Below are 27,210 nucleotides of genomic sequence, written 5' to 3' on the forward strand. Positions count from 1 at the left end.
ACTTTTTCACCTGGGAACGAGTTTTGTCAAGTGGGTAATCTTCTGACTTCCACGCGAGTCGATAACAAAACAAAAAAGGGCCGGTTCCACGAAAAGCTGGCATTTCTTTTTTCAGTTTAGTTTCAATACCTTCCATTCTTCTGACAATGGAGTTTGTATTTGTACTGCTCTTAAATGTCCTTGGGTTGTCGTTGGCTTTAAAGTTCCCGGACATCAAACCTAACAGCCGCATCAGCAAAGGTTGCTACAATCCGGAATTTGACAAAGGCAGAATGGAAGTAATGTAAGTGAAAATTTGGGTGCTACTTCTTGGTATTGCGGAAACCTTCCTTTGTTCGCTTTTGTGCTTTACTGTAGGTATTGTTCAGTGTGTTTACCAATTTACAAGTGCAGTGATTACTGTAATTTTTCAAGCGATCGAACAGTGTCCGGTCGTTTCGCTGCAAAGTATTTTTCTTTTCTTTTTGACTGCACCACACAAAATAGATTCCCTTCAGAAAACGTTGCCATTCGTTTCAAGGAAATGTTTTTCATTGAGGCCACTGCACTGTTCGTTCTACGTAAATCTTTTCACCATGAAGCCAAGTTAATATCCCCACACATTTGTTTGCGCGAGAACAGTGTACGTTGAAACAAATCTACACTGTGTTATAGCACGTTTTCCGCTAAGCCCCTTAACAACTCCTTTGCGTGAAATAGCACGAGACTGCTACATGCATGATAAATGTATGGGGCTGTACGGAAATCTGACCAAAGTATAAGCAGTCTAATAATAAATACTAGTAGTTATTTCAGATTACGAAGTGCGTTGTTCGAGCTTTTTTAGGTTTTAATACTGTCAAATGTGACATTATTTCCTAATAAATTGATGCTGCAAAACGCTTCCTGTATGTTTTTAAAAAACGAAACGAAACAAAACGACCATGAAAAATAGAAAAAAAGGCTCACCCGGCGGGAGTCGAACCCAAGACCTTTGACGTGCAAGGGCAACGTTTATCCATAATTTCGGCACGCAACCATTGTTAAATTATCAAATTAATTGCCCAGTATTTAACATTTTTTGTCCATGAAATTCTGCCAGTGGACGCTGTTTAAAATTTATGACGAATTGAAAGATTTATTCGAGGGAAACAAGCATGATTTTGACACTGAAAGTGTCTCGCAAAACCGTCGCGAAGTCTCTTGCTGACGGTTGTACACTGCTATTCTCGGGGTTTACATGGGAAGAATCAATCACGATTCAGCAAGAGTAAACATTTCCGTTTTTATTGAACAAAGAAACATTTCATTTCAGAATGAAATTTCGCTAAAAACCACGAGATTTGGAGTCTTGTGGTGAGAAAAGTTAAAAAATACTTAGAGTCAAGGCAGAATCGTGAGCTGTGACCAGCAATTTCTTCAGAATAGAAGACGAAGTTCACTTTCTTTTTCAATGTCCTACATACTCTATGATTAGGAATAAATTTTACTATAACGTCAAGACTCTGATTCCAAATATTACCCAGTTACCTATAAACGGTTTTATCAATGAACTGATGAACTCTTCTAATTACTTTATCAATATACAATTCATAAAATATATTTCAGCTTGTTTTGATGTTCGTGACAAATTATTATCAAAGTAACGTAATTGCCCTGTGTTGTAATTTTGATTCCTAAACATAGCTTTTGCAATACTGTATGTGCTTGTATGGTCATGTAAATAAAGCTCGTTGTTGTTGTTGATCTTTTCCCTGCTTTTCGTTATGTTTATCGCCTAAACGAGTCAAGAAGCTTCAAATGTTCATAAAAATCTTTCTAAAAGTTGACTATTTATAGTGCTAATTTGAAACATTCAAAGTCCACATGAAGACAATTTATTGTCCTGTGAAATGTACAAAATCATAACCTGAAATCAAAAGCTCTGGGCCGCGAAATCAAGAGAAGCAGCCTTGATCCAGCCTTTTCTTCAGGAGCTTCGTATTTCGCAGAGGTGAACGCGAAACGCGACTGACCCGTGATGAGCAGGAAGGGACCATGGGAAGGGTACAGACGCGAGGTTTACCAGATCTTGTGTCGTTTCACTTGGCACGGCGCAATTTTTGGTCTTTTTAAGTCTTGGAGGTACTCAATTTGTAGTATAATATTGTTGTACACATTGTTAACTTTAGGTAGACAGGTGAATGGTTCAAAATTCGCGAAACCTCATGGTAGAAATGGCTGCAAAGGAGTCGAGGATTCTTTCGAACCGTAAAAGACCTTGACCAATTTATTTGATGACTCGAAGGTATCGGTGAGACTTATCTTAGTATTGAACTTGTCGTTTATTTTAGAATTCGAACTAGTAAAGTACAGCACTGACGACTTATGTTTCCATTTTTCTCTCTTTTAGGGCAAATCCACCGAACTGAAAGCACAGAATTAGCTCGAGGCCTAGCTAGATTGTGCAAGGTCAGGAATTGATTACTAACACCACCGCATATCCTTAAACCAAGATTGAAGTCTGTTAGGTTACTAACTGTGAAACCACGGACAGATGGATATATGATTCTTTGCAAGAATCATCAGTTTTTGTTGGAGGAAAATTAATGGCAGATCGTAGATATTTCAGTTGATGCTTTTGACAAAAGAAATAAAAATGCATAACTTGTTGAAGGTGACATTAACCTAACTAACGCTTGGTAATCGTTTCAGGAAAACGGATCCCTAGATTCTCGAGAGATAAGTAATGAACTTTATTTTCAGGTCAGGGAAGGGTTTGAAGAGAAGGAAGGTGCCAACATTGATCAATCCGTCATTTCGGATTACCACAATGACAGTCAATCTTGATGAGCGAGACAAAAATATCTTGCTATAAAGACAGCCTCTTCTCGCTTAGTATAGTTCAGAAAAAACAGAATGGTTCAATAATCATACCATTACATCTCATTCAAACTGTCTATAGTCTCAATGTAACTTATATTTATTGGGTCACACAAATGAAAAAGAAGGGTAATGGGCTTAACCCTTTTTTAACATAAGTCAGTTCAATGATGCCATGCCAGTTCAATAATCTCAGTAGCCTATGTACAGCAATTTTCTCAGAGGGTAGGGGGCGACTGTACACACGCTATAATCTCAGTAATAGTATAAAAAACACACATCAACTCAATGTCCATGTCAATGTCCAACCAAAATCGAGGAATAGGGGCGAAATATTTTATTACTTTCGGCTAGACAGATCGATTATAAGTTGGGGAGGGGTGTAGGTTTTTTCTTTTGCTGACCATAGTTCAGTGGCCACATCTCAGTTCAATAATCGCAGCAGAAATACATAAAACATACATCAATTCAATGTCCAGTGACACTAATTTCGGGACCGGTTATTATTTAGCGTCGGTGGTGGTGGTGGTGGTGGTGGTGGTGGTGGGGGGGGGGGGGGGGTTCGAGCATTTTAGGGGGGATTACTTCGTTTTGGGGAGAAAAAAGGGGAGGATCAGTCGTAACAGAGAACCCAAAAGGGGGGACCACTCAAATTTGTTTGAAAAATGAAGACGTGGGGGGGGGGGAGGGGATCCCGAAAGTCATCAAAAGTTACTAGGGGGGATCACTTCGGTGAAGCAACATTCAAAGGGGGGATCGGCTAAATTTCACCTCGTTTAGCCCCAAATCCTCCCCCCCCCGCCCCTCCTCGACGATAAAAAATGACCGGTCCCTTAAGGAAAAGGAGCAACACTTTTTATTAAATTTGGTGAGGTGGAAAAAATTGAAAAGGGTGAGGGTTTGAATGGCTGAAGTCCATTACTTAAAACAGCTGCAGCGCATTTTTCATTGCTTGACACTGTTAATACACTGACATTATTGACTAATAACGAAGAGTTTTCAATACTACTGCATTTTCTTCTAGTTTGTCCAGGGGCCTGTTGTCACTGTTCCTTCCATTCAATTCTTGTATCTTGGTCATAATTTTGTAGTTAAAATTTCTAGGAAGGGGGTTGGGGGTTAGTAGTTTTGCAGAACCATCTACTCTTACTTTAACGTCTATGCATTTAGCAATTTTGTGCCCATTGATAATTATTATATGATCTTGTATTCCTCTTCAACTACAAATAGATCAAAAACTACTCCTTCAGAAGACTTTTAAAGGAAATTTTAAGCTAGCACAGTTTAGCAAAGAAGGGGACCCTGTATAAGCCAGAGGGCAATCACAGGCTTAATAACAATGGTGAATCTGGGCAGAATGATCCCAAGAGCTGCATAATACACAGTCTTTCCACCACCAGTTGGCATTAAGACAATGCAATTATTATTCTTCAAAATAGCATTCACGCCATCTTGTTGTTCGCTATGACAAATGAAATATCCAAACACAATTAATATTTTTTAAAAAGAGTCTAGGGCAACATAACCTGTCTGGCTAAGTGGCAGTTACGGTGGTATCTCAGCAGCAACTTCAGCCTCCTCCATCGGGTAACAAAATTGTCTTTCAACTTAAAAGTACAGTTACCAATAATTGAATAAATTTGGGCTAGTACCTTCACAATATGAGCGAAAATCGAGATACAAGAGCAATTTTCAATGCGTCTCACTGCGCAGACGAGTTTGATTTAATACATGCCGGCCATATGTTTCTCCAAAGTGCGTTTCAGTTTGGCTTTTTTATGGTTGAAACCTTGTTCTTTATTCCCTAGCTTGTTATACAACGTGGAAAACCCAAATTTATTAGTTTCCGGTTAAATTCCTCGCCGATAAATCAAAGTTTCAGTTCTGTACTACTGCCCGAAGTATATTTAAAGCTTATAATAATTTTCACGCGAACTGTACTGCCGCGTTTGTGTTTTTTTTTTTCTTAATCTAGCGGCCGAAATAATGCTAACTATGCTTTTCAATACACTTTTAAAATAACACCACACAATACGCAAAAAAAAGAAGAAGAAAACAAAGAACAAGGTAGGGACCTTCATGACGATATTCGGGTTGGGTTACCCGTCCAGTTCCTAACCCCGCCCGACAAGGCTTAACTTGAGTGGCCCTTCTAAAAAACCTAGAGCGCTTACCATTTGTATAGAAAACGAAGAACTCCGGGGAGAATTCAAATGGCACGGTTCATCCCGGTGGAAATTTTCCGGAAAAAAATTTTACCGAAATTTCCGTTCAAATGGCAAGCGCTCCGAGTTTCGCTAGCGTTACTGCGAGATACGTATTTCTAGTTTATGCTGCGATAATGTACATGGATTATCCTCGGTGCGGAGATTTTGCATTTCCAGCAAGTTTTGTAAGGAAGTGTACTGATGTTAGTTTATAGTTACGTTGCTGGAGAAGGGGTGGAGTTAACTGTACATAAGGAAAGTGTTGTTCTAGAGAAAATAAAGGAAGTGGAACTGAAATCTCGCCGTGCTCAATTATTTAAAATTTTAATCGAATGTGGTTACAGCCGTGCACCTAGCAGACTTCCGGTGAAGAAGTTACGACGTCTGTTACACAAAAGGAGAAAAGTACGGGTATTTGTATGGAAGGGTATCCGAAAAATATTATTTCTTAATATTCCTCCGCATTCACAATTAATCCACAACCACGACGCCGAAGTGTACGCTCCCACTGAGCGTCTTGTTTGGCTGTTGAAAGAAATCTCAGCTTGTGAAGAATCTGGCAGAAAGTGCCTCTACCTGCTCGGTAGCCGCGCTCCAAAATTGGTAACCGCACCTTGAAGAATGGACTGCGTTCTCCTTCGTCAATTATTCAAGATACTGCAGTCTTTGTGTGGGGCTTTGTTGTAAAAAAAATCTCAAGCTTGTTATGCAAGCAGTGACTAAGCAAATTTCAATCGCGTAAAGTCTTCACGCTGTACAGTAGGTGGTCTTTGGTCCGCGACTGAAAACTATTATCTCAAATATCTCACCTAAATCAAAACGTAACGAGCTGAACAACTCCCTGAAGACTGCTTTTATGTTCCTCTCAATAATCGTGAAGTGACAAGTTCCAAACTTTTCCGTATTTTTTTCTAGGCGAAATACTTCATCATGTTCGGAAAAGTCGCGGATCAAGGACCACATACTGTACTGCAGTTTGATTTGACTTCATTCTCTCAAACTCTCTTGTTATAGATTTTTGTGGTACATCTTCCAGACCTTGGCTAAATTACAGAAAAAGAGGGCCTCTTATTACCAAACTAATCCAGAAATCTGAACCTAATCATTAAGTATTTTAGTAATGCCCTGTAGGATCAATTTGAAACTTCAACATTCCTCCCTGGGCAACCCCTAGGCATTTGAACTGTTTAAAATTCTCATGACATTAGCCCAATATAGTTGTCAAATGCCTCTGTCAGAGAAAAAATAAATGTTTTGGAGGCTGTGAATTTGAAAAAAAAATCCTTTAGTGAATGTTCAGAAACCGCAGAGGGGGAGGGCCACTTTTATTGGTGGGATTTATTTTCAAGGGCTCCAGTTCACTAGCCTGCGAATACAGCCATTTCTCCTAGCTCCTTGCTGCCAGGGACGTTTCGTTTTCTCCTGGCAAAACGTCCTTAGCGGCAAGAAGCAAGGAGAAACGGCTGTATTCGCAGGCTACCAGTTGACATGAAAAAATTCCCATGGAATTATTGGACTTTGCCCTATAGAAGAGTGGGATGTTTGCTTGTTCGAACAATTACAACCCCGATGAGCGTTTTTAAAGGATAATAAGATGTAAGGCCCAAACGGAGTGGTTTGACTTTTTCCTTGCTTTTTATCTTGGGGGGCGGCTTTATTCCCAGACTGATAATCTATCCAAGGATCTTCAGGGTACTAAGATGGCTGCTACCAGTGGACAACGTTTGGCGAAGCTAACAGAAGAAGCGCTCACCATTTCTATGTTAATGTTGCCCACAAGAGTGAAGGTTTGCTTGGCAAATCAACGCTTCCAAGAATACGACGCACTCCGGCCGGACTGGAGGTTGGTGCAGGCGCACCAAGCTATCTGCTGTCCGCTGTGGCAGCTACTCTTTTTCTCTACAGCTGTGAGACAAAATCAATAGGGTGAAAAAACATGCCCTGCACATTAAGTATCCACCACACTGTACGGAAGAAGAGAATATAATTTACTATGGGCCAAAACTAAAGGTGCATAAGTTACAACGTGTATTGGCATGCATGCAGAGCAATTTTCTCTAGATTAATGGTAGTTTAAAGAAAAGTTATAGGGATAGATGCACACCAAAACATTGAAGTTTTCCGTAATATTCTTAAATGTTTTTTTCTTTCATTGCATATTTCCTCTAGTACCTGATTATCATGATTAACTTATCCCTATCCCTGCGATGTTGAGTGTTGAATTCCACAAATACAGTACATCAATTTGAGTTCATGTAGATAGTTCATGGTTTGAAAGTTGTTGCCACTGTGACTTAGCGTGCACTCAAACTTATCAACGAGTGGTCAGTCACTTTTTGAGTGATGAGGCCGTTTCCCCTTTAGTGAATGGAGGTTAAATCCAGGTTTCGCTTCCCAGAAAAAGTGTCCCTCTCCCTTGAATAGAGGTTTCCCTTTAATAGAGATACCCAAAAGAGAGGTCTCACTGTATGCAATTTGCATTTTTAAACTTGATGTTTTTACACATACATGTAAATGTAATTATTATACATTGTACTCGCTATCTGTCATCTTATTGGCTAAGAGCCTACTGCTAATTTTGGAAATCAGCACAACCTACAGATTAGTTAGTTATCAGCTAGCAGATAACTGACTATATAATCTGCAGGTTGCGCGCGCAATGCATGATTTCCAATAACAATACAATTAAGGTTCTTTGCGACGGTGTGTTTGTTGTTATTTTTTTCAAAACAATGTATAATAAAACAATTATTAGATTCGGTTTTTGTGATATCCTAAATAATCAAGGTATCTGTAAGTGTTATCAGCCACGGCCTTCGACTTGGCTGATAACATTTACCCCGACCTTGATTATTCCGGATATGACAAAAACCTCGTCCAATAATTGTTTATTATTACATGCAAATTTTATCAACACAGAAAATATAATAGGATCGGGGAAAGAGTGAGCTTCCATAGAAAACATGAAAAAATTTGTCATAAAATTTATTTAAGGTTGTGCATAAATGTACACTGTACATACGTCACCTGCATTCTCAGGCAACTAATAAAAATATTCTTTTTATCTGTTCAACTTTAAAAATATTTATCTAACTTGTATGCCGACAGAAAAACTCCACGCCCTCATTCATACCTGGATCCTGAAGACATGCCAAAGGAGCTTGATTGGAGATCTATCCCAGGCAAGGGAAACTTTGCTAGTGTGACCCGGAATCAACACATTCCTCGATACTGCGGTTCTTGCTGGGCTTATGGGACAACTAGTGCCATGTCTGACAGAATCAACATCCTTAGGAATGGAAAGTGGCCAAGCAATCTCTTATCAGTGCAGAATGTCTTGGACTGTGGTAAGAAAGCTTTATCATCGTGCCATTTATTACGTAAGGTAGTAGAAGTGTTATGCCAGTGTTTGGATATCTAAAATCTTGAAACTGTCCCTTTGCCATGCCTACTCTGTCCCCTGGTCCACTTACCCCACCCTAGTTACACACATGAATCAATCAGAGCCCCCATATCCTGAAAATTTATAGTTGTGTTGAACGTAGAACTAATCAACAATCACACCTGTGGCTGCAACAATGAAAATAGTCTTTGACAGTGATGTAAAACACAAAAGATGCAGAAGCTGTAACCTGAACTCTAAAGGCAAAACATTTTGGGATTTTTACAATTTAAATCTAAATGCCAGACAATAGCACAGAAAAGCTCAAAATACCATTTTACCGTTACCAGGAATTTTGGTCTGTTTGTGCAGGAGACAGGGAGTTTTCTGCCTTTTCGTGGACCGGGAGAGGAGGCTTCAACAGGTGTTTCCGTATACAAATTTTGTAGATTTACAACGGTACTGGGTGCCACAAGCTCCAGATCATAAGTAGTAATTAAAATCTTTTTTTTTAGTTATCAGGCTTTATCTCTTGACATTTTGATTCCTGCTTCAGCTGTCAAAATGAGAAACGTGTAAAAGCTAGAAATACTTCAGGAATGTTTGTATTGCGATGAGTCACAACAAAGATGAAGACATGCGAGGAAGCCACAAATTATAAACTGGCTGTAAATTACTTTAAGTTGTTGCTTGCCCTATGGTTTTCTCACACCTGATTGACTTTTTCTTTGAAACACAATGGCATTCCAGAAGTATTTCTCATGTTGCAGTTTTTTCTAAATTGCAACACAGTTTAGTAATGCCACTTAGATACCAGTGCTTATGAATGATATGCTTTTTACAACAGGCAATGCAGGGACCTGCCATGGAGGTGGAATGATTGGTGTATATGACTATGCTTTTTGGGAAGGTATACCTAGTGAAACCTGCAATAATTATCAAGCCAGAGATGGAAGGTGTACGGCATTCAATCAGTGTGGCACGTGCACCAGGTTCGGAGAGTGCCATGCTATTACCAACTACACAAAGTGGAAGGTCAGCGATTATGGTAAGAGGTCGTGCTGACTAAAATATCCTTCAGAAATTAATGTTTATTTGCAGGGCTGCCACTAGGGCGCGTGGACTGTTACAGTCTGTATGAGAATGAGCCACGGCTATTTTTAAATAGGAAACAAAAGGATATAAACCAAAAGAGCTTCAAACTTGGTCAATTCCCTGCCTATACCCAGAACCTTGAAATCTTGGTGATAGCTCTGTGCCCGCTCTGTGCATGTCGGTCGAAATAGGCAATTTCCAAGTCACCCCAATCAACAAACCTTTCAATGTGAAATAGTTGACCAGGAAGGCTGAAGTCCAACAACATTATAGCTTGAAAAAACAAGAGCTTCGAGTTATGTCGGGGGAGGGAGGAGTAGTTATTTAGAGGGGACACTTATTACTGTTTGTCCCTGCTTCATATGACCGAAAACTGTGACTTTACTTGGAAACGGGCAAACTTTTGAACATGTCTTTTTATTAGTACCCAAAGTTATGTGTGTGCTACAGAGATACATTTCTTTGTCAGTAGCAGTATTCCAGGCTCCTACATAGTATGCCCTGCTCCAGGCTATAACATAGTTATGTGCAGTTACTGGTACACAGATCACACAGGTTTTTGCAACTTCCCTATGTATCTGAGAACCTGGTACAGGCTATGTTGTCAGAGGTGTCTGACCTAAAATTACATGTATATAATAAGTTACCGCTATATAATCTATTGTATGATATGATATTCAGCTTGGAGGGATGTTAAGTTAGTGGGGGGGGGGGGGGGGGGGTGGAGCTTATTACTTTAAGCGTTAAGGGATGCTAATTCGAGCATTTCTGTTATTTTAGTATCAAGAATCCTTCTCGTATTGTCTTGCAGGTAGAGTAAGTGGACGTCATAACATGATGGCCGAAATCTATGCCAGGGGTCCTATTGCATGTAGCCTAATGGCCACTTCGAAACTCGTGGCATACAAAGGAGGTATCTACACTGAATATCACTCTTACTGTAGAAGCAACCACGTTGTATCTGTTGTTGGCTGGGGTGTTGAGAATGGAACAGAGTACTGGATTGTGCGCAACTCCTGGGGTGTCCCGTGGGGAGAAGAGGGTTGGCTGAGGATCGTAACCAGTGCATACAAATATGGAAACGGAGACCAATACAACCTGGGAATTGAAGAGGACTGCACATTTGCTGTGCCTATAGTAAAAGGGGACTAAAATAATGAATGATGTTAAGAAATTGCCGAAGTTTTTTTTTGTTTTTTCTAGCAACGTTCTGCTGGTAGTAAAGTACTCATTTTTCAAAATCTTTAAGGATTATGGTTGTATGCATTTAAAGAGACAGGTTTTGACAGAAATAGTCAAGCAATATTTTTTTATAGTCGCACTTCTGTTTCCCACTGTTTAAATTTCATAAGTACGTAATTTTTTAGAGTTTGCGTAATAAAATATTATGCTGAAAGTGTACAACTGACCTGTTTGTTTAACTACTTGTACTCCCTTTAGCCTGCGTTGCAGCCGCCGCTTAGTATTTATCATTATTCATTCAAAATATTTCTCCTTTTCTGAGTGGCTTAAAACATACGCATAATTCACCATAACCAGCTACTGTTGACAAAATTTGGAAGAATTTTACGATTAATCAACCGATGACGTCAAAAGTGCAGCACAGTTGCAGGTTAATGCACCGTTAACCGCGAAGACCAGGGGACGAAGTTGAGTTGTTTTAGTTGTTGTGAAAATTAAAATGGCCGAACAGTCGGCGGAACATTTTACTAGTTTCGCGACGAACTATTGTCTAAAAACATAGCAAGAAGACAACTCGACGGACAACAACTGCTATCTGGAGTATATTTGCAGACCTGAACAGCCCTTTATCTTCTAAACATGCACTATCGAGGTGAACTCAACATCGACGAAGGTAAGTATGTTTTAGCTTGTTTTTTAAACTAGGAATTATTCTGAGTGAATAATAAAGCAATTAATGACTTCGGCTTTCGTAGGATATAAAGAATTATGCAGATCTCGGAGGGTGTTATCGGCCGAGGTGGATAACACCCTTCTCGATCTGCATAATTCTTCATATCCTACGAAAGCCGAATTCATTAATTGCTAATTCAACAGGCCGCGCGAGGGGAACGCGCGTCATCAGAGATTTCATCCTTCGCCCTAAATCAGGCGCCTGCAACGCAGGCCATACTCCCGTTCATATCTCCTCCCCTTCTTGATTTTGTCTGGCATTTTAAAGAAGCAGCTACATCTGCTCCTTTGGCAACCTGCCATCTGAATATAAAGGGAGGGGACGTCATTGATAGTTATGTTACACCCTGCGAGCAGAGCCTTCTTTTGTCTTCTTCTGGAGTACGCCAAAATCGAAAGCAAAGAAGGCGAAGGGAGAAATTTCGACGACACGCGCGCGAAAAATCTATCCGGCGCCTGCCACTGGGTGTCAGTAAAACGCGGGGTCGGGGCCGGGGTCGGAGTCTACTTTTTTTTTTTCAAGAATACTGTTTTGGGGTTAGGGTTAGGGTTGACACTAACCTTAACCCTAACCCTAAATAACCCTAGCTTAACCCTAAACCGAACCCTAACCCTAACCCTAACCCTAAATAACCCCTAACCTAAACCTAAAACAGCATTCTTTAAAAGAAAGAGACCCCAACCCTGCGTTTTACTGACACCCCCTGCCACGCAGGCTAGGTGGCTATTTCAGTATGTAAGAAATTCGTACAGATGAAATTATATCAATGGAGTCCACAACATCTGAATTTACCATCGTAAAAGTTGTGTGGTGACTTAACCAACTCAGTCGCAGCAACCACATTTTTTGTCACTTTTGAGTTAGTGCATGGGCGCTTTTCTGAGAAAATACGGTGTTCCTAGCTTTGTTAATGCTTGATGTGATTAAATTTAATATATAACACACTAAAGCGTGTTAAGTAGTATTAAAGTAGTAATGTTCTGTCATTTTGTCGTCAGCGCGAAATATTAGTTATCAGCAAATGCAGAGTGGCTTGTCTTCTCAACAACAAGCTTCAACCATTGAAGATAGCCTTGTCAGAAATATATAACAGTTCAGAGCAAAGTAATTTGAAAAAAAAAGTTTATTTTAACGTTCACCACAACGTCTTTATCAGTCGAGTGTTCGAATTAACTACCGGTCATGTGCTTTTTACCGACAAAACCTTGCTTTCCCCTGAAATATGGAGGCTTTACGGAGAGATCTGACAACTTTACCTGTTTTCACCTCCACGGCTACAAATGTAACCGATTTATTAGCACAGTATCAAAATGATCTTGATCGTTTGTTTGAAATCCATGCGCCCCTAAAAAGACGTGTGGTCACTTTAAGGCCTTCCGCGCCATGGTATAATGATGAAATTTCGTCTGCAAAGCGTGATCGGCGTAAACTGGAGAAGCACTGGCGAAAAACCAAACTAACTGTACACAAACAACCATACAAAGACAAATGCAAACAAATCAGGTCTTTAATTACATCGGCAAAGATGGAGTTATACTCTGATTTGATAAAAGAAAACAAAGGCAATCACAAGGTGTTGCATGTTTTCCGCCATTGACCGCATATTAAACCTGACACCGGAGAAGTGTTACCCTTCTTGCGAGTATGCAAAAGAATTACGTAACAACTTCGCGGATTTTTTCTCAAGCAAGATTGCCACAATTCGATCGAATCTAGACTCTTTGGCACTGCCTGATATCCCTTTCCAATTTTCCAGTTTTAATAATCCCTCTATTCAATTCAAAGTAGACAGACTGCAAATTATCTTAGTTGCTAAAAAATATATATCTACGTGTCGCAACTGTTCATCAGTAGGATGCCTAAAATGCGTGCAATTCCACAATTGGTTTCGGCTCCATTAAATCCTATACCAATTGCAGAACATTTTAGGAGGAGCCACCCACCATGTGAGCACAGTCACGGACAATGTATAAGTGAGGAAAATAACGCAAAGTAAAATTAAGACGTTAATGAACGAACTAAATGTACACGTCAATTAAATAAATAAACAAATAATGCGCGCGCTCAAAATAAAATTGTACGCGCACACGTACCGAGATACATCTGAAATACAACACTAGGCAATAAATAAGTAATGTAAGGATACGATGGTGCAATTCAAGCCTGGATTGCTAATCTCATCTCCCGCAGGGCTGCACCATACTTCTCGACGATGAGACCATGGCGACTGAAGAATTTATTAAATGATGAATGTGATAAATGTGAGTTTAACCAGTTCAAGCCGAATACTGCTGTCGAACTGAGCAAATTAATTGCTAAAATGGCTAGGAAGTCGTGCCCTCTAGACCCGATTCCTTCTAACTTACTTAAGTTGCGCTTTTCTGATTTGGTACCAATCATAACAAAGATTGTTAAAGGAGCTATGTCACCCCACACGCATGCGCGAGCCAATGAAAACAAACTTGAAAAAGTCGGCCCGTCTTTTTCAAGTTCTGTCGGAGATTTTGGAAGGCTGTTTTTATCTGTCTAAATCTCAGCCATCGTTCGATAGTTAGCGAAGTTTTGTATTAAGAATCGTTCTGTGGTGATTACAGAATAATTTTTTGGCGTTATTTTGAAATTGTTTGCCTGTGGAATGTTTTTACGTGGATTTACTGTGTCCTCTTATCAGCGGCCGTTGTAATGGCAGAGTTAATGACGGCTACTCCACAATGAGTGATGGAATCTTTGATGGAATCTTCCCTATAGTTCACAGAACCTTTCTATTGAGTTATTTTAGAGGTTGCTGGCTCTTGGATTTTTCTTGTGCTCAAAGTATGTGGACATATAATGAAGCGGCTATCGAGTTGGCGGTGACTGTTTTTGGTAAACGATTACAAGAGCATCAGGCCATGAGTTTCGTGACCAAACTAAACTCCTGGCGAAGGAAACATTATAAAATTCGGCTAGATTCCTTCTTGTATTTATCTAGATTCACGGCAAAGATAAACACGACCGTTTGCTCGTCCAGATTGTTCTCAACGGACTTAGAGAGGCACCTTAGTACGAGTTAGAGCCTTTAAATGCCATGTTTTTGAACTGTTTGTGTTCGAGCATATTTTTGGAAGATAGCAGAGTTTACTTTCCCTTTTTTATCAACGGACTGCTTATAGTGGAGTAGTATACCAATGATGCTTGGTTCTGTTTTTCTCGACGTCGTAGTGATTCGGCACGATCGAACAATTTTGCGCGATAATATATGTTTCCCTAAGATCAAAACAAAGACTTGATGTCTCTTGTTCTATCAGCATCTAAATTATAAAATCACTAGCGACAGACAAGTCTAATTGTTAATGATTTGAAACAATCTTGGTCTTTATCTTCGGTCTAGCGTCTTTTGTAGCTCGTTTGTAAAATACAACTTCGATTTATTTTGTTGCATAAGACAATATGTTGTTGTTGAATTTTTGTTTGCGCACTATTTTATGAATGGCATGCGTTTTTACTCCAAAACTACAAGTAAAATTGTCGTCACAATTTTATTCTTGATCTAGCATAACCAGAGAAGAAACGTTCCGTAAATTTTATCGAAATATCCCTTATCTAAACCCTTTTCGCTTGTTAACCTCTCTAAATTCGGAGCCTTGGACGTGACAGAGAAGATGGAGAAAGTCACGCGTTAAAAACAATAGAATTTTGACAGTTGAAAGTAATTTGCATAACCTCAGAGCGCACATGGAGAAAGTCACGCGTTAAAAACAATAGAATTTTGACAGTTGAAAGTAATTTGCATAACCTCAGAACGCATGCTCTCCAGCTGACATAGCCCCTTTAATTGCTCTTTAGAAAGTGGTGAAGTTCCTCTGGCTATGAAAAGGGCTATTTTATCTCCTCTTCTAATAAACCGTCCCTTGACACCGAGCTCTATCCAAGCTTCAAACCGGTATCGAACCTCATGCTTGTGTCCAAGGCGACAGAAAAAGTAGCGGCTACGCAACTCTTGGAATATTTATGTTCAAATGGATTAAATGAGGAACTTCAGTCTTCTTATAAAGCTAATCATAGCTGTGAAACAGCTCTGATTCGAGTACAGGATGATATCCTCAAAGCCATCGATAGTTATCGCGGTGTTTTGCTTTTGCTATTGGATCTTTCTGCAGCCTTTGATACTGTTGATCATGAAATTCTTCTAGGAAGACTCTCCTCTAGGTTCGGTATCAAAGGAAAAGCCTTGGATAGGCTACGATCTTACCTTACTGACCGTACTCAGCTTGTGAAAGTAGACGACGCTTCATCCACAGTATTACCCCTTCATTGGGGTGTACCTCAAGGTTCGGTCCTAGGCCCCATGCTTTACTTATTGTATACATCTCCACTGGGTGATATTGTTCGTGAGCATGGCTTGTCGTTTCACTTTTTTGCTGATGACTCGCAGCTTTATACATCTTTTGCTTGTAATGACACCTGTGATCTAGTGGCTGCAAAACAACGTCTTGAGAACCGCGTTGCTGACATCAATTTGTGGATGAGTGCCAACAAGTTAAAGCTTAACAATGATAAATCAGAATTTCTCTTTCTGCACTCCCGTTTTCGTTATTCGTTGCCCCCTCCCACAATTTCTGTTGGCATGGAAAGCATCAGGCCCTCTCAACAGGCTCGCAATCTTGGCGTGATTTTTGACGAGGCAATGTCACTTTCACCTCATGTTAATACAATAGTTAAGGGTGCCTTCTATCACATACGAAATATTTCTAAAATAAGAAAACACATCAGTAAAAGTAGCACAGAAATTCTAATTCACAGTTTTGTTAGCTCGAAGTTGGACTTTTGTAATTCTCTTCTTTTTGGTGCCTAAAAACGGGACATAGTTAAGTTGCAGTCCGTTCAGAATGCGGCTGCTTGAATTATCGCCGGTCTCAAAAAACGAGATCACATCACCGAGACACTAAGAGATCTTCACTGGCTTCCTGTTGAGGAGGGAATTGTTTTTAAAGTTAATTTAATAACTTTTAAAACATTGAATGGCTCCGGTCCCCGTTATCTTGAAGATATTTAAAATTTTACCATCAATCAAGCATATTACGGTCATCAAGGGATCATTTACGCCTTGAAGAACCAAATTTTAACATGAAAACTTATGGCCAGCGAGCGTTTTCCGTTGCTGCCCCCCGACTATGGAACAAGCTCCCCTGAAATTCGAGCTTGTTCTGATGTTAATCCTTTTAAATCTAAATTGAAAACGTTTCTTTTTAAAAAGGTATATGATATTTAGTTTCATCATATTTGTTTTTGTTTTCTTTTCTTTTTAAGATGTGTATGCTATAAATTTCACAATATTTACAGTAGGGTTATATGTAAGCTTGTGATTAATGATATTCTTAGGTCCTTTTTTACATTGTTAAGCGCTTAGAACAGCGATGTATAAGCGCTATATAAATTCCATTATTATTATTATTATTATTATTATTATTATTAAATAAAGCTTTGAAAGGTTATTAGTCTCGTTTGCGTAAGCAGCGAGGCTCATAATCTGCAACGCGTTTTCCGTCGTATTTAGGACACCTACAAAAGGGGGCTCATTGTGCCAGGCGTTCCTTGCGGAGACCGTGGAAACTGGGACTAAGGATCGTAGCGTGGACGAAGCCAGGCATGTTTGCGAAGAAAGCATTTAGAGTTTTTCCGAAACGTGTCGGTCCACGAATTCTACCGCTTAAAAGGGATGATTACTTTGGAACAAGTGAACACTACTGAGTGGTCGAAAAAAATAAGAACCTTTATTGGCAAAAAAATTACCTCACATAAACAAATTGTGATTCATATTAACGAGAAATTCTGCTCTGGTGCACTTCGATTGATTTAATATAGGATATTAGTAAAATCCAACTAATGGTCTATTGGTTCTGATTGGTTGAGCTACTACAAATACAGTGTAAAATGGGAGTGACAGGCCTGCGCGACTCCCTCGCTCGTGTTTTAGCCGTTATGACAGATTTACTCTTACGAGTATATCCTGTAAAGACCGCCCTTTCTTGTATGATATTAATGGATGCTCCTCAAATATTTCTTTAAGTAACGGTTGGTTAGTAATCATATGCAATTTACTCATAGGAATTTGTTTCAAGTTAGGCACAGAAAAAAAATTGGGTTACAAAAGGCAAAATGCGTTTGTTTTCTTTCCGCTTTTGTTGGAGGGCTTGTATGGTAATGTGTGCTAATGATGTTGAAACTAAAGAAGAATAAAAATTAACTGAGATAAAAAATTAACTATGACATTAACTCCTTCGGCTCAAGCTGGATGTTTACAAAGGGCTGAGGCGAGGTTATAAAAAACAGCGTTACAGTTTTACAAACTCAGGGAAAATTACAACAGTAAATAAAATAAAAAATTTAGGGTTGAAAGAGATGTTTCGAATGGCTCTTGCATAGCTTAACAAACCTCAAATAGTGTACTAGCCCCTTTCCGGACACCTTTACAAGCACGCCTCAAACACGTGTGCGGTATGCAACCTAATATACATACTCTTGTGAAGCTAACAAAACGTTATAAAATATATTTCTTGATCTTTGTAGAAATCCTGAAACGAACATCTGTCCTTTCATGAAGACCAAAAAAGATGTTGAAACGGCAAGAGATTTAATTCATTGCTCGTCCTGTAAAGGCCAATACCCACGTTCAAAGGATGACGGCTTCATCTCGGGTAAATGACAGGTGGTGATGATGGTGAGACGTTTACATGGCTTTCGTTCTGGTTGAGCAATAATACTAGCCTTCCCAGCGGTAGCAGACCTATCTGAAGTTATGGAGCATTGAGTTGGACTGGGAGTTATACCTCCTTGTGTCTGTTGTATTAGTTGGCTGATACAACACTGACGGTACGACACCTTATGCGGGGATTTACAGTCGTGGTACCCTGACAGGATGTAGATTGGCCGCCCGAAATAATGAGGCCTAGAGACTAGGCAAGGCAAGAACATTGTGGCAAACAGCGGTGAAAAAAAAAATTATTCATTGGTAAATAAAAGTCTGAGTTACTACTGGCCTATTGGCTTAATTATTGATAAGCGATTGATAAGTTTCAGTGAATAACCCCAAAAAGGCGACAAAGAATTTTACAACTTACTTACGTCACTTCAAAGAAAGTGAAAAAAAATCAATTTATATATTAAAGACCAAAGGAACATCTGGCTACCTTAAAATGAAAATGCATCTTTGAAGTAAATCCTTTACTTGCTTTTCCCCTGGAGTTATTGGCACGAAACAAAAGGGAGCGCGCCAACCAGGCCCACCTCAAGGTCTTCTTTAATTATTATCGTACATTTTCATGCTTATCAAATCTGTCTTATTTCCATGAATGCAAAATTCTAAACTACAACACTGAATGTCTCTGAGCTCTGGCCGTCATCAAAAAGAAGATCAAACTGGATGTTCTTATCAAGCTTGGCTCTCACGTACCACCTACCGCTGAGGACAACTAATTGGCTGCTACGGATTAAAGGGTCAAAGGGAGCTCCCACCATCCGAGGACACTTTCCCGGGTATGAATCCCGGTGGTCCTTTACAGGATTTTTAGGCTTTTTTTATGAAGTACACAATTGGGATATGACACATAGGGAGCTCCTGCCTGCCGTAGACACTTCGCCGGTTATGAATCCCGGTGGCCCTTTACAGGATTTTACAGTTTTCTTTATGAAGTACATAATTGGGATATAGCGCATAGGGAGCTCTTGCCTGCTGTAGACACTTCGCCGGTTATGAATGCCGGTGGTCCTCTACAGGATTTACAGCTTTCTTTATGAAGTACACAATAAAATATTGGGATATCGCGCATAGGGAGCTCCTGCCTGCTGTAGACACTTCGCCGGTTATGAATGCCGGCGGCTCTTTACAGGATTTTACAGTTTTCTTTATGAAGTACACAATTGGGGGTATCGCGAAAAAGGAGCTCCTGCCTGCCGTAGACACTTCGCCGGGTATGAATGCCGGTGGCCCTTTACAGGGTTTTACAGCTTCCGTTATATCATAGTTAATTGAGTGGAATGGTTATGAAACCCGACAGACTCCTTTGTTATATGTTTTTGTGGACCTGAAAGTGCACAACGTTCAAAAGAATTCCTATCATTTTGATTGTATTGACCAATAAAAACGTTGCATTAATTTATTCCGTAACAATTTGCCAACAGAAAACAAAGGATTGTGCACTTTCAGGGTGCTTCCAACATAAACTGCAGCACTGTTGTTTTTATCATTGATGTTTGCCGCTTTTCATAACCAGTCTCCTCCAATAACTATGGTTATATAGTACAGAATTGGGGTATGATGCATAGGGAGCTCCTGCCTGCATACACACTTTCCCAGGTATGAATGCCAGTGGTTCTCCATTGGCTTTGATACAGTGTAGCTATTTCTTTCAATTACAGAATTTAAGGGTATGGTAGAGGCGAGATCTAGCCTCCCGTAGAAATTTTCCTGCATATGAATTTCGGTAGTACCGGGTTTTTCAGTGGGTTTGATGGCTAGTCACCATCTCGGTCCCTTATTCTGCAACAAATAGAAATAGCTGTCAAACCTGAAGAAAGACAGAAGTTTTCGCTACATATTTACCAGTTTGATTCAAATCGAAGTCCACAAGTTCAAAAGGTCCTTCCTTTTAAACTTTTCTGTTATGGCAACACTTCTCAAGTAAAACATCATTACACTGACAGCAATCTAGAAATTCTTGTGCAGTTTGCTTCGAAGCCATTCTTCGTGGCGATCACGTTGAGAGGCATCGCGCACCCTGCGTGACCATAAAGTATGCCTTTGTCTACCACATAGCGGCCTGACAACACTAGCAACGCCATAAGAGCACAAGGTGTATTGACAAACAGTATTAACCCCTTAAGCCCCAATATCCACATACAAATTCTCCAAACTGATCTCTATATATTTCCTTAAAGAATGAGTTGAGAGAATTTGACAAAAGATCAAAGCATTTTGTCTTAGGTGATCATTTTATTAATTCTCATAACCTAGTCTCTTGACAAGGTACGGATATCATTGGGAGAAAATTGATGTTGGTCACTATTGGGACTTAAAGGGTTAAGGGAACACCGTAAAAAATGCAAGTATATGTTAAGTCCACGCGTCGTTCTCGAGAATTTACAGGTTCTAGATGAGCGTTTCTTGTGAAAAGGACTTGATCTGTACCAATACGACACTAAAACAAATGCAATGACAAATGCGTGACGTCATTGTATCAAGCTGATTGGATAATGGGCTCCCAGGGATGTTTGAAACAGCGCAGATGCGAGACTTCGGATGTGTTTGGTGGCGAACTGAACTGGGACTAAACCAACATGTACACACATCAACTCATAACAACGAACAGCGTTTGCTGGGGCTGATGGGAAGCATCGCCTAGTGAGATCCCTGAAACGACAACAAAGATTCGAACAACCTTTAGCATAGGTTAGATAATGGTTTGCTTTGCAGCTCTTCAGCCACGTGGTACAAAAATTCCTTGTTAAAACGCTACAAAAGCACTTGGACAAGGTACCATATTTAAATGACGCAAGCTCTTTACTTGCCTTATCCCAGCACGTTTCTTGCATCCCAGCATGGTGTTTTTGTGCCATATGACTGACCTTCTCAAAGAGGCAGACCTATTACCCTATTCGCCCTTCCACATCCTCCCAAAATCAACTCCCTACCCCCCCCCCCCTTCCCCCACCAATAAACCCCCTTTAAACTTTGCATAAGCATCTTATTTAATTTCCCTACCGGAAACTAGCGTTTGCTATGAAAGCAGCCGTGGAAAAACCCCCCGCTCCCTCCCTTAATGACAACCCTGGACGTTATAGATGACTTAGTGGATACGCATGTGAAACGGTCAGTGACTTTGTAAGACGGTTTGTGCCCCCAAATGTTGGCCACATTACACCAACACAAACCAGAATGCATCGACAGTGGTGAAACCATGTGAGATGTTTATTTTACCCAATGACGACTTACTTGTAAAATGATGTGGAAAGAATTCCCGGAGGAGGCGAACCGTAAAGGACTGGAAGAGGACAATGCAGTACGACAGGATTCCCGGATGAGTCTTCAAACCAAAGACAATATGTAAACAGAAAGTCTCCGTCACGTACTGCTATGAAAGTGTGACCTGGAAAATGGATATGCTGTGTTACAGAAATATATTGGAATTTTCATATTCCGTTAGAATATAATAGATAGCACATACCAAACACATTTATTTGTAACATTAGAATGCCCTGGAGAGTTCTGACTTTCCTATTTGTTTTGGCGGGCCTAAATGGGTTCATGACATTTCCAAAGCGTCTATGGCAAACTAAAGACACCAAAAAAAGGCCATTTTACAGTTGTGTGCTTAGTGCCCTGGCCTTTGAATAGAAGCGAGGCTGGAGGTGACCTTGCTATGTTAAAAACCTTACTGCTTTCATGCACAAATCGTGTTATTCTCATGCTAACACATCCCGTGACACTGCCCGTAACCATGCATTTATATAGAGAGAATAAAAACCCTGGTTATTATTTGGAAAAAAACGCGAGTACACATCTGATTACATTTGACTTACCAAGGAGTAAATAAGAATGAATGTAAACCCACATATCCCATATTTTCTGTTTGATGACGTAGCAGGGATCGGAAGTGTCCCGGATTTTGCTTGGTGTGGTGTTAATAGAAGGAGCGGTTACTTGGTCACTGCTGCGGTCCACATAAATGAAATGCACCAAACCAGGAAAGTCTTCAAGATAACTGATAATTGCTAAGCAATGTAAACGGGATTGCATAAAAAAGACAGAGATAACGAACCAAAAGATGCAGACAAAACGCATCCAAAAATACGCGGACGTGTGTCTGGGAGGACGCATTTATGCGTCTGCTCTTACGAGCATCCACACATCAAAGTAGTCTAAAAAAAACTGTTAGATAGGACTTTATGACGTATGAAATGACTTTATATAAAAAAAAATTAGTCTAAGTTTTTTAGGCTTTGTTCCATAATTATTTTTCCCTAGAAAAAACTCTGATTCAAGTCACGAACTTGTGCGCCATCTGCAAGAACTATTCCCCTACGCAAAAAAAAGGGGAAATCCCATGTAGGAATGATAGCTTCATCTTGCTCTCCAGGGTAGCTAACCACGGCGCAAGATTTCCTTTACCGACATCTTATAGATATAATAATTTTGAAAACAGCAAATCACTGTTTAAGATGTATTCCGTAGCCAATCACAGCAAAAGTAAAGATTCTGACAAAAATAAATAAACTAATGACAAGGAGAAAGTATAAAGACGCAAGAGGCTCCAAGGCCGGGAAATCAAGCGCAGAAAAGCCGTTGCGAATCATGAGAAAACAAACGCCGACGCAGTTCTGAGAAAAAAAGGATACGCAGTCATTGTAACATTTCTTTGTCCTTTCACCAGCAAGTAATCCTCAAAATCGGCCAGCTGAAATTGTAGCATTCCTTTGATCTGTGAGATGGTCGCCAATTGTTGTTCACTAATGGACGGCTCACCCCTGCTCGTACAAAACATGACGCTGAAGAGTGACTTAAGGCAACGCGTCATTTCATTAACGGATGCTTCCAGCTGGGGGGACATCTCTGTGCCGACTGGAGCCATCATAAAGCTTAATAAATCACCTCTTTTAACCAACTCCCAGCGATAACGAAGGTTCCGAATTTGATTTTCGACAGCAACCTAGGTAAAGGATGTTACCAAATTGGTTTTTCACCTGTTATGGCGAAGACATTTGGTATAGAAAATTCCAAGTCTCAGCGAAATTTGGGACTAAAAACAAATATTTTGTCCGAATCACTCGACCTTCATCAGCGATGTGACGTGAAGCACCCGGATCGAAGAACACCAATCCCGTGAAACTTCTGCCGATTTCGAGCACTGTCATGCAACGGGTCACGATATCAACCCACACAATGCGACAGTACTATCCGAAGAAAAGTAACACCATAAAGCACCGCGTCAAGGAGACCATTTCTATCAAACAAAGAAAACGCTCTCCGAATAGGGACGAGGGACTGGACCTACCCGCCATTTACAATTCTCTCATGGGGATACGTAACAACCTGTCTGTTACACAACCTGGCACTTCAAATCGCTGATGAAGTTCGAGCGATTCGGAAGAAAAATTTTTTGTTCTCTTAAATTTTGCTGTGAGTGTTGGAAAATTTTCTATATAATATTAAATAGATAAAGGATATTTTGTTAACACAAAAAAAGGGCACGAAGGTTTCTCATTAACACCTTAAAGAGCGGTATAATACTATTACACTACTGGCACGCCTGAAGTATTAAAATATATTAGTGTCCTTTTCCCGTTTGGATTTACCAGTACCCCCTAATATGCCTAGGTGTCAAAGAAAGCACATTTGTATTCTCACAAAACACACCGCCAATGTGAAGTGAGCGAAACCAATTACCGTAACCCTAAGCTTTACACTGACCGGGCCCGCCAAAAAGACGGTAGATCGCCCTTTTCATACCACTTAATTTACTTTTTCTCGGCACGCCCTGGTTTAAGCACAGTTATAGTATAACTGCACCCATAATCGGTGAACAATTTCATCTCCGAGAAAGGACTGCAGCATTATGATTCTTGTCCTTTTAGGCCTGGTTTCCATAAAATCGCTAGAATTGTTGAAAGTGTTCAACGATAGTCGCGATCTCATTGATCGCAGCTTTAAATATAATTATTAAGGCAATGAACCTAGCCATCTCAGCGTTTGTTGCTGCTAATGTTGTTTCCCAAGAGAGAATGCTCATTCTCTCTTGTGTTTCCATATCATAACCATAACAGTCACCGAACTTTTTTTCATCGATCGTAGAAATCGTATGAGGACCAGCCTTTACTGAAAAAAGAGCACAAAGACCTTTGACAGCGAAATTTACGTGGCGTGACGTAACCCACAACAAGAAAGAAGGGAAACAACGCAGTCTCATTTCGCAGAACTACAAATGACATTCGGTAAAAAGGACAATATCCAATGAAGTCTAAACTGTCGTCAGTTATAAGAAGATGGACCATGATCGTCCCGGTGATCGTGGTCATGAATATGACTGTTGTCGACAGTGACTGACATTTCGACAACCTGCAGGGTAGTCATCTTCCGAGTCATTGTCGTCAGTTATGTTATCGGGATGAAGCTAACAGGTAAGACTATTATTTTGCAGATGGAACATGTGAATTATTGTAAAAAAAAAAAAAAAAAACTCTTTAAACGATTTCTTTAATGAAATTATGGATGGGTTAATCAGTCAACTTATGAACCCAGCGCCTTACATGCACAATACTAATGACATGTAATCTGTCTGTCATCGATCCGACTACAGTTTTTCCCGACCAAAATGGTGACTAAGCCGGACATATGTTCTTTCAAAATAGAAAAATTATTTGCATCCCTACCCCAACAGCGGTTCTTATGGGCTCTAGAACTCTCCTAACTGAAGCTTCCAGTTTCTCTAAAAGAGTTTGAGCTTGATGTGCAGTTCGCTGGCCCTGATCTTCAGATGGCTTGATGCTAGCCAAGGATTGTAAAGCTTGGTAGATGAACGATGCCACATTAGACTGTTTTGTCTGTCAACCAGAGAAAATGTGAGAACAAACAGTTAAAAAGCAAGCAAATTAAAGTGATCAGCTCCTACAAGCATAATAACGTATAGCTTTTTCAGAGCCCTTTTTTAATTCCGGGAGATTCACGTGGGATTGCCCAAATAAGAAAAACAGGAATGAAGATTTTGAGGTCACTGCAAAACGTCATAAACATCTTAATAAGCAGTATAAATATAATTATACTTCACCACAGGCACAACGAGAACATCAAGAAGTATTAGTGTCCTCTTTGATAAGAAAGTATTTCCCTTTGGGTTTATTGATACCCCGTTAAACGCCTGGTTGAGAGGTAACATGAAGCACATTTCACTCTCACAAAACGACAAACCAGCAGAGAGAAGAGAACCAAACCACCTTCATCTACAATTTACCAACTAGAAGATGGATCACTCATCTGTGGGCATGCTTCCTGTAACCACTACCCAATTACAGACCAAAATATGGGATTTTCTAAGAACCTACCCAATTGCCAGACCCGGTTCCAGAGAGCACAAAAACGTTCCCTTCTTCAGACTAAAACAGGTAAGAATGACCTATGCCTAATTCCCAACCCAAAAATGGTGCCAAATACCAAAGCGGTACCCTTTTTGGCTGCCAAACCTATATAGCTTTAATAAGGGACTGCCCCAGCTCTGGGTTTCCAGAACTAATTGCCTACCTCACTCACAAGGACTAACACAGTTCCAGTGCCAAGACGAACAAAGTGGAGAACATGTGGCAAATAAGGGCACTTGTCTGAGCTTAAGTAAACTGGCTGGCGGTAATACTCATGCTGCCTGTCTGAGCTGTGTGAGTCAGGTTCTTCTTCATCTGTTTCACCCTCTGCTTCTTCTTCAACCTTAACAATGATGAAAGAGAAAGAGTACATGTAATGCATTATCATCTGGCTGGATTTTTGCAACTACCAAAACTCGCAGGAAGTTGCCGAAAAAAAGGCCTAAGAATTAAGTTTCTTGCATCCAATGGGCCTGAAAATCACAGTACCGAAGGAAAACGAGAGGAAACAAAAGAGAAAACACTAGAGGAATGCGAGGGTAAGAAGAGAAAAAAATATTGGCTGTGTTGTGGTTCAATTTTATCCTTGGTTTACATTTTATTTCCCTTTGTTTTAAACTCATTATCCCACATTACCATACCCCAAAACAAAGAGAAATAAAAAATTTAAACCAAAGATAACATTGAACCACAACAGCTACATTGAAGACCTTTTTGAACAAAAAAAGAATGCATGGCAGAACAAGTCTATTTTGGAAGTCGTGTTTTCAAAAATTTAGCCATTTATACAATTATTTCTAAGGCTAGCGGCTCAAGTCAAGAATTATCCTGGGTGAGTTGTCAAGGAAACAAAAAAAACACAAGATTGCACTGCAAGTGAGGCATCAAATGAGAAAAGGCCATTGAGAAAATGTTATGACTTTCTCAAGCTCACACTCTTTCCTATTTAATTCTCTGAACACAATGATGTTTCATAGGTGAGTTCTTTTAGACAGTGGATCACGTTATCTAGTCTTCACGCTTTTGCTTTTAAACATAATTTTCATACTTGACATTGTCCACATTCTTGTTTCCTATCTTAACTGCTAGCTGCACTGCTCAGCTTGGTTAAAGTTAATGTCAGCAGATACAGTTCAAATATAAGGAAAAGGAAATATATTACTGTCAACTCTATCTAAGACAGACACCTTGAGGACCTGCCTCGACAGTCTGTCTTAGAGAGGTGTCTGGCTTACACAGAGTCAAGGTAATGTGACAACAGTAATTATATCAAGAGAATAAAGCTTAAACTGTTTGCAATGCATATCTGTTTTACTTGTACAAAACAGCAAAAACTGGAATAATGTAATAGAAAAGTGGAATCATTTTCTCAATTTACAATCAAATGTTCACGACAAGTCAATGCAACCTCATGGCTTAGTTGTCTAAAAGCATCAAAATAATGACAATACAGTAACATATACACACTTCTTTGAGTAAAAGTTTTAACTGCAAAACAAACTGCAGTAGAGTACTGTAATTAGTTAAGGATGCAAAAATTAATCTGTTATATAATGGTTTGTTTCTGGTGGGACTACTTGAAGTTCTAAAGGCCAAAAGAGTTCAGCTAAAACAGAGAGAAGATAACGGTTTTACAGGTTAACAAGGCAGTGTGTTAGTTTCTC

At 39.8% G+C, this 27,210-nt stretch overlaps 2 protein-coding genes across 2 annotated transcripts in view; one reads left to right on the forward strand and one right to left on the reverse strand.

The window, feature by feature from the left end:
* The first annotated feature begins 9 nt into the window (after positions 1-9).
* LOC140935650 (cathepsin Z-like) lies at positions 10-10,929 on the forward strand. The gene is made up of 4 exons (XM_073385221.1): positions 10-283; positions 8,157-8,395; positions 9,278-9,478; positions 10,337-10,929. Exons 1-4 carry the CDS (start codon positions 147-149, stop codon positions 10,675-10,677), a joined length of 918 nt encoding a protein of 305 aa, XP_073241322.1. The 5' UTR covers positions 10-146; the 3' UTR covers positions 10,678-10,929.
* An 8,787-nt stretch (positions 10,930-19,716) lies between these two features.
* Positions 19,717-27,210, reverse strand: part of LOC140935647 (BLOC-3 complex member HPS1-like) — a 14,170-nt gene continuing 6,676 nt past the window's right edge. Inside the window, exons 4-9 of the mRNA XM_073385218.1 lie at positions 25,710-25,889; positions 24,845-25,015; positions 22,814-23,124; positions 21,998-22,179; positions 21,411-21,564; positions 19,717-20,828 (exon numbers count right to left, since the gene is read on the reverse strand). Coding sequence (XP_073241319.1) covers positions 20,648-20,828; positions 21,411-21,564; positions 21,998-22,179; positions 22,814-23,124; positions 24,845-25,015; positions 25,710-25,889 — 1,179 coding nt within the window. The 3' untranslated portion in view covers positions 19,717-20,647. The remainder of the gene's footprint in view (positions 20,829-21,410; positions 21,565-21,997; positions 22,180-22,813; positions 23,125-24,844; positions 25,016-25,709; positions 25,890-27,210) is intronic.

This window comes from Porites lutea, chromosome 4, assembly GCF_958299795.1.
Source record: "Porites lutea chromosome 4, jaPorLute2.1, whole genome shotgun sequence".
NCBI lineage: Eukaryota > Metazoa > Cnidaria > Anthozoa > Scleractinia > Poritidae > Porites > Porites lutea.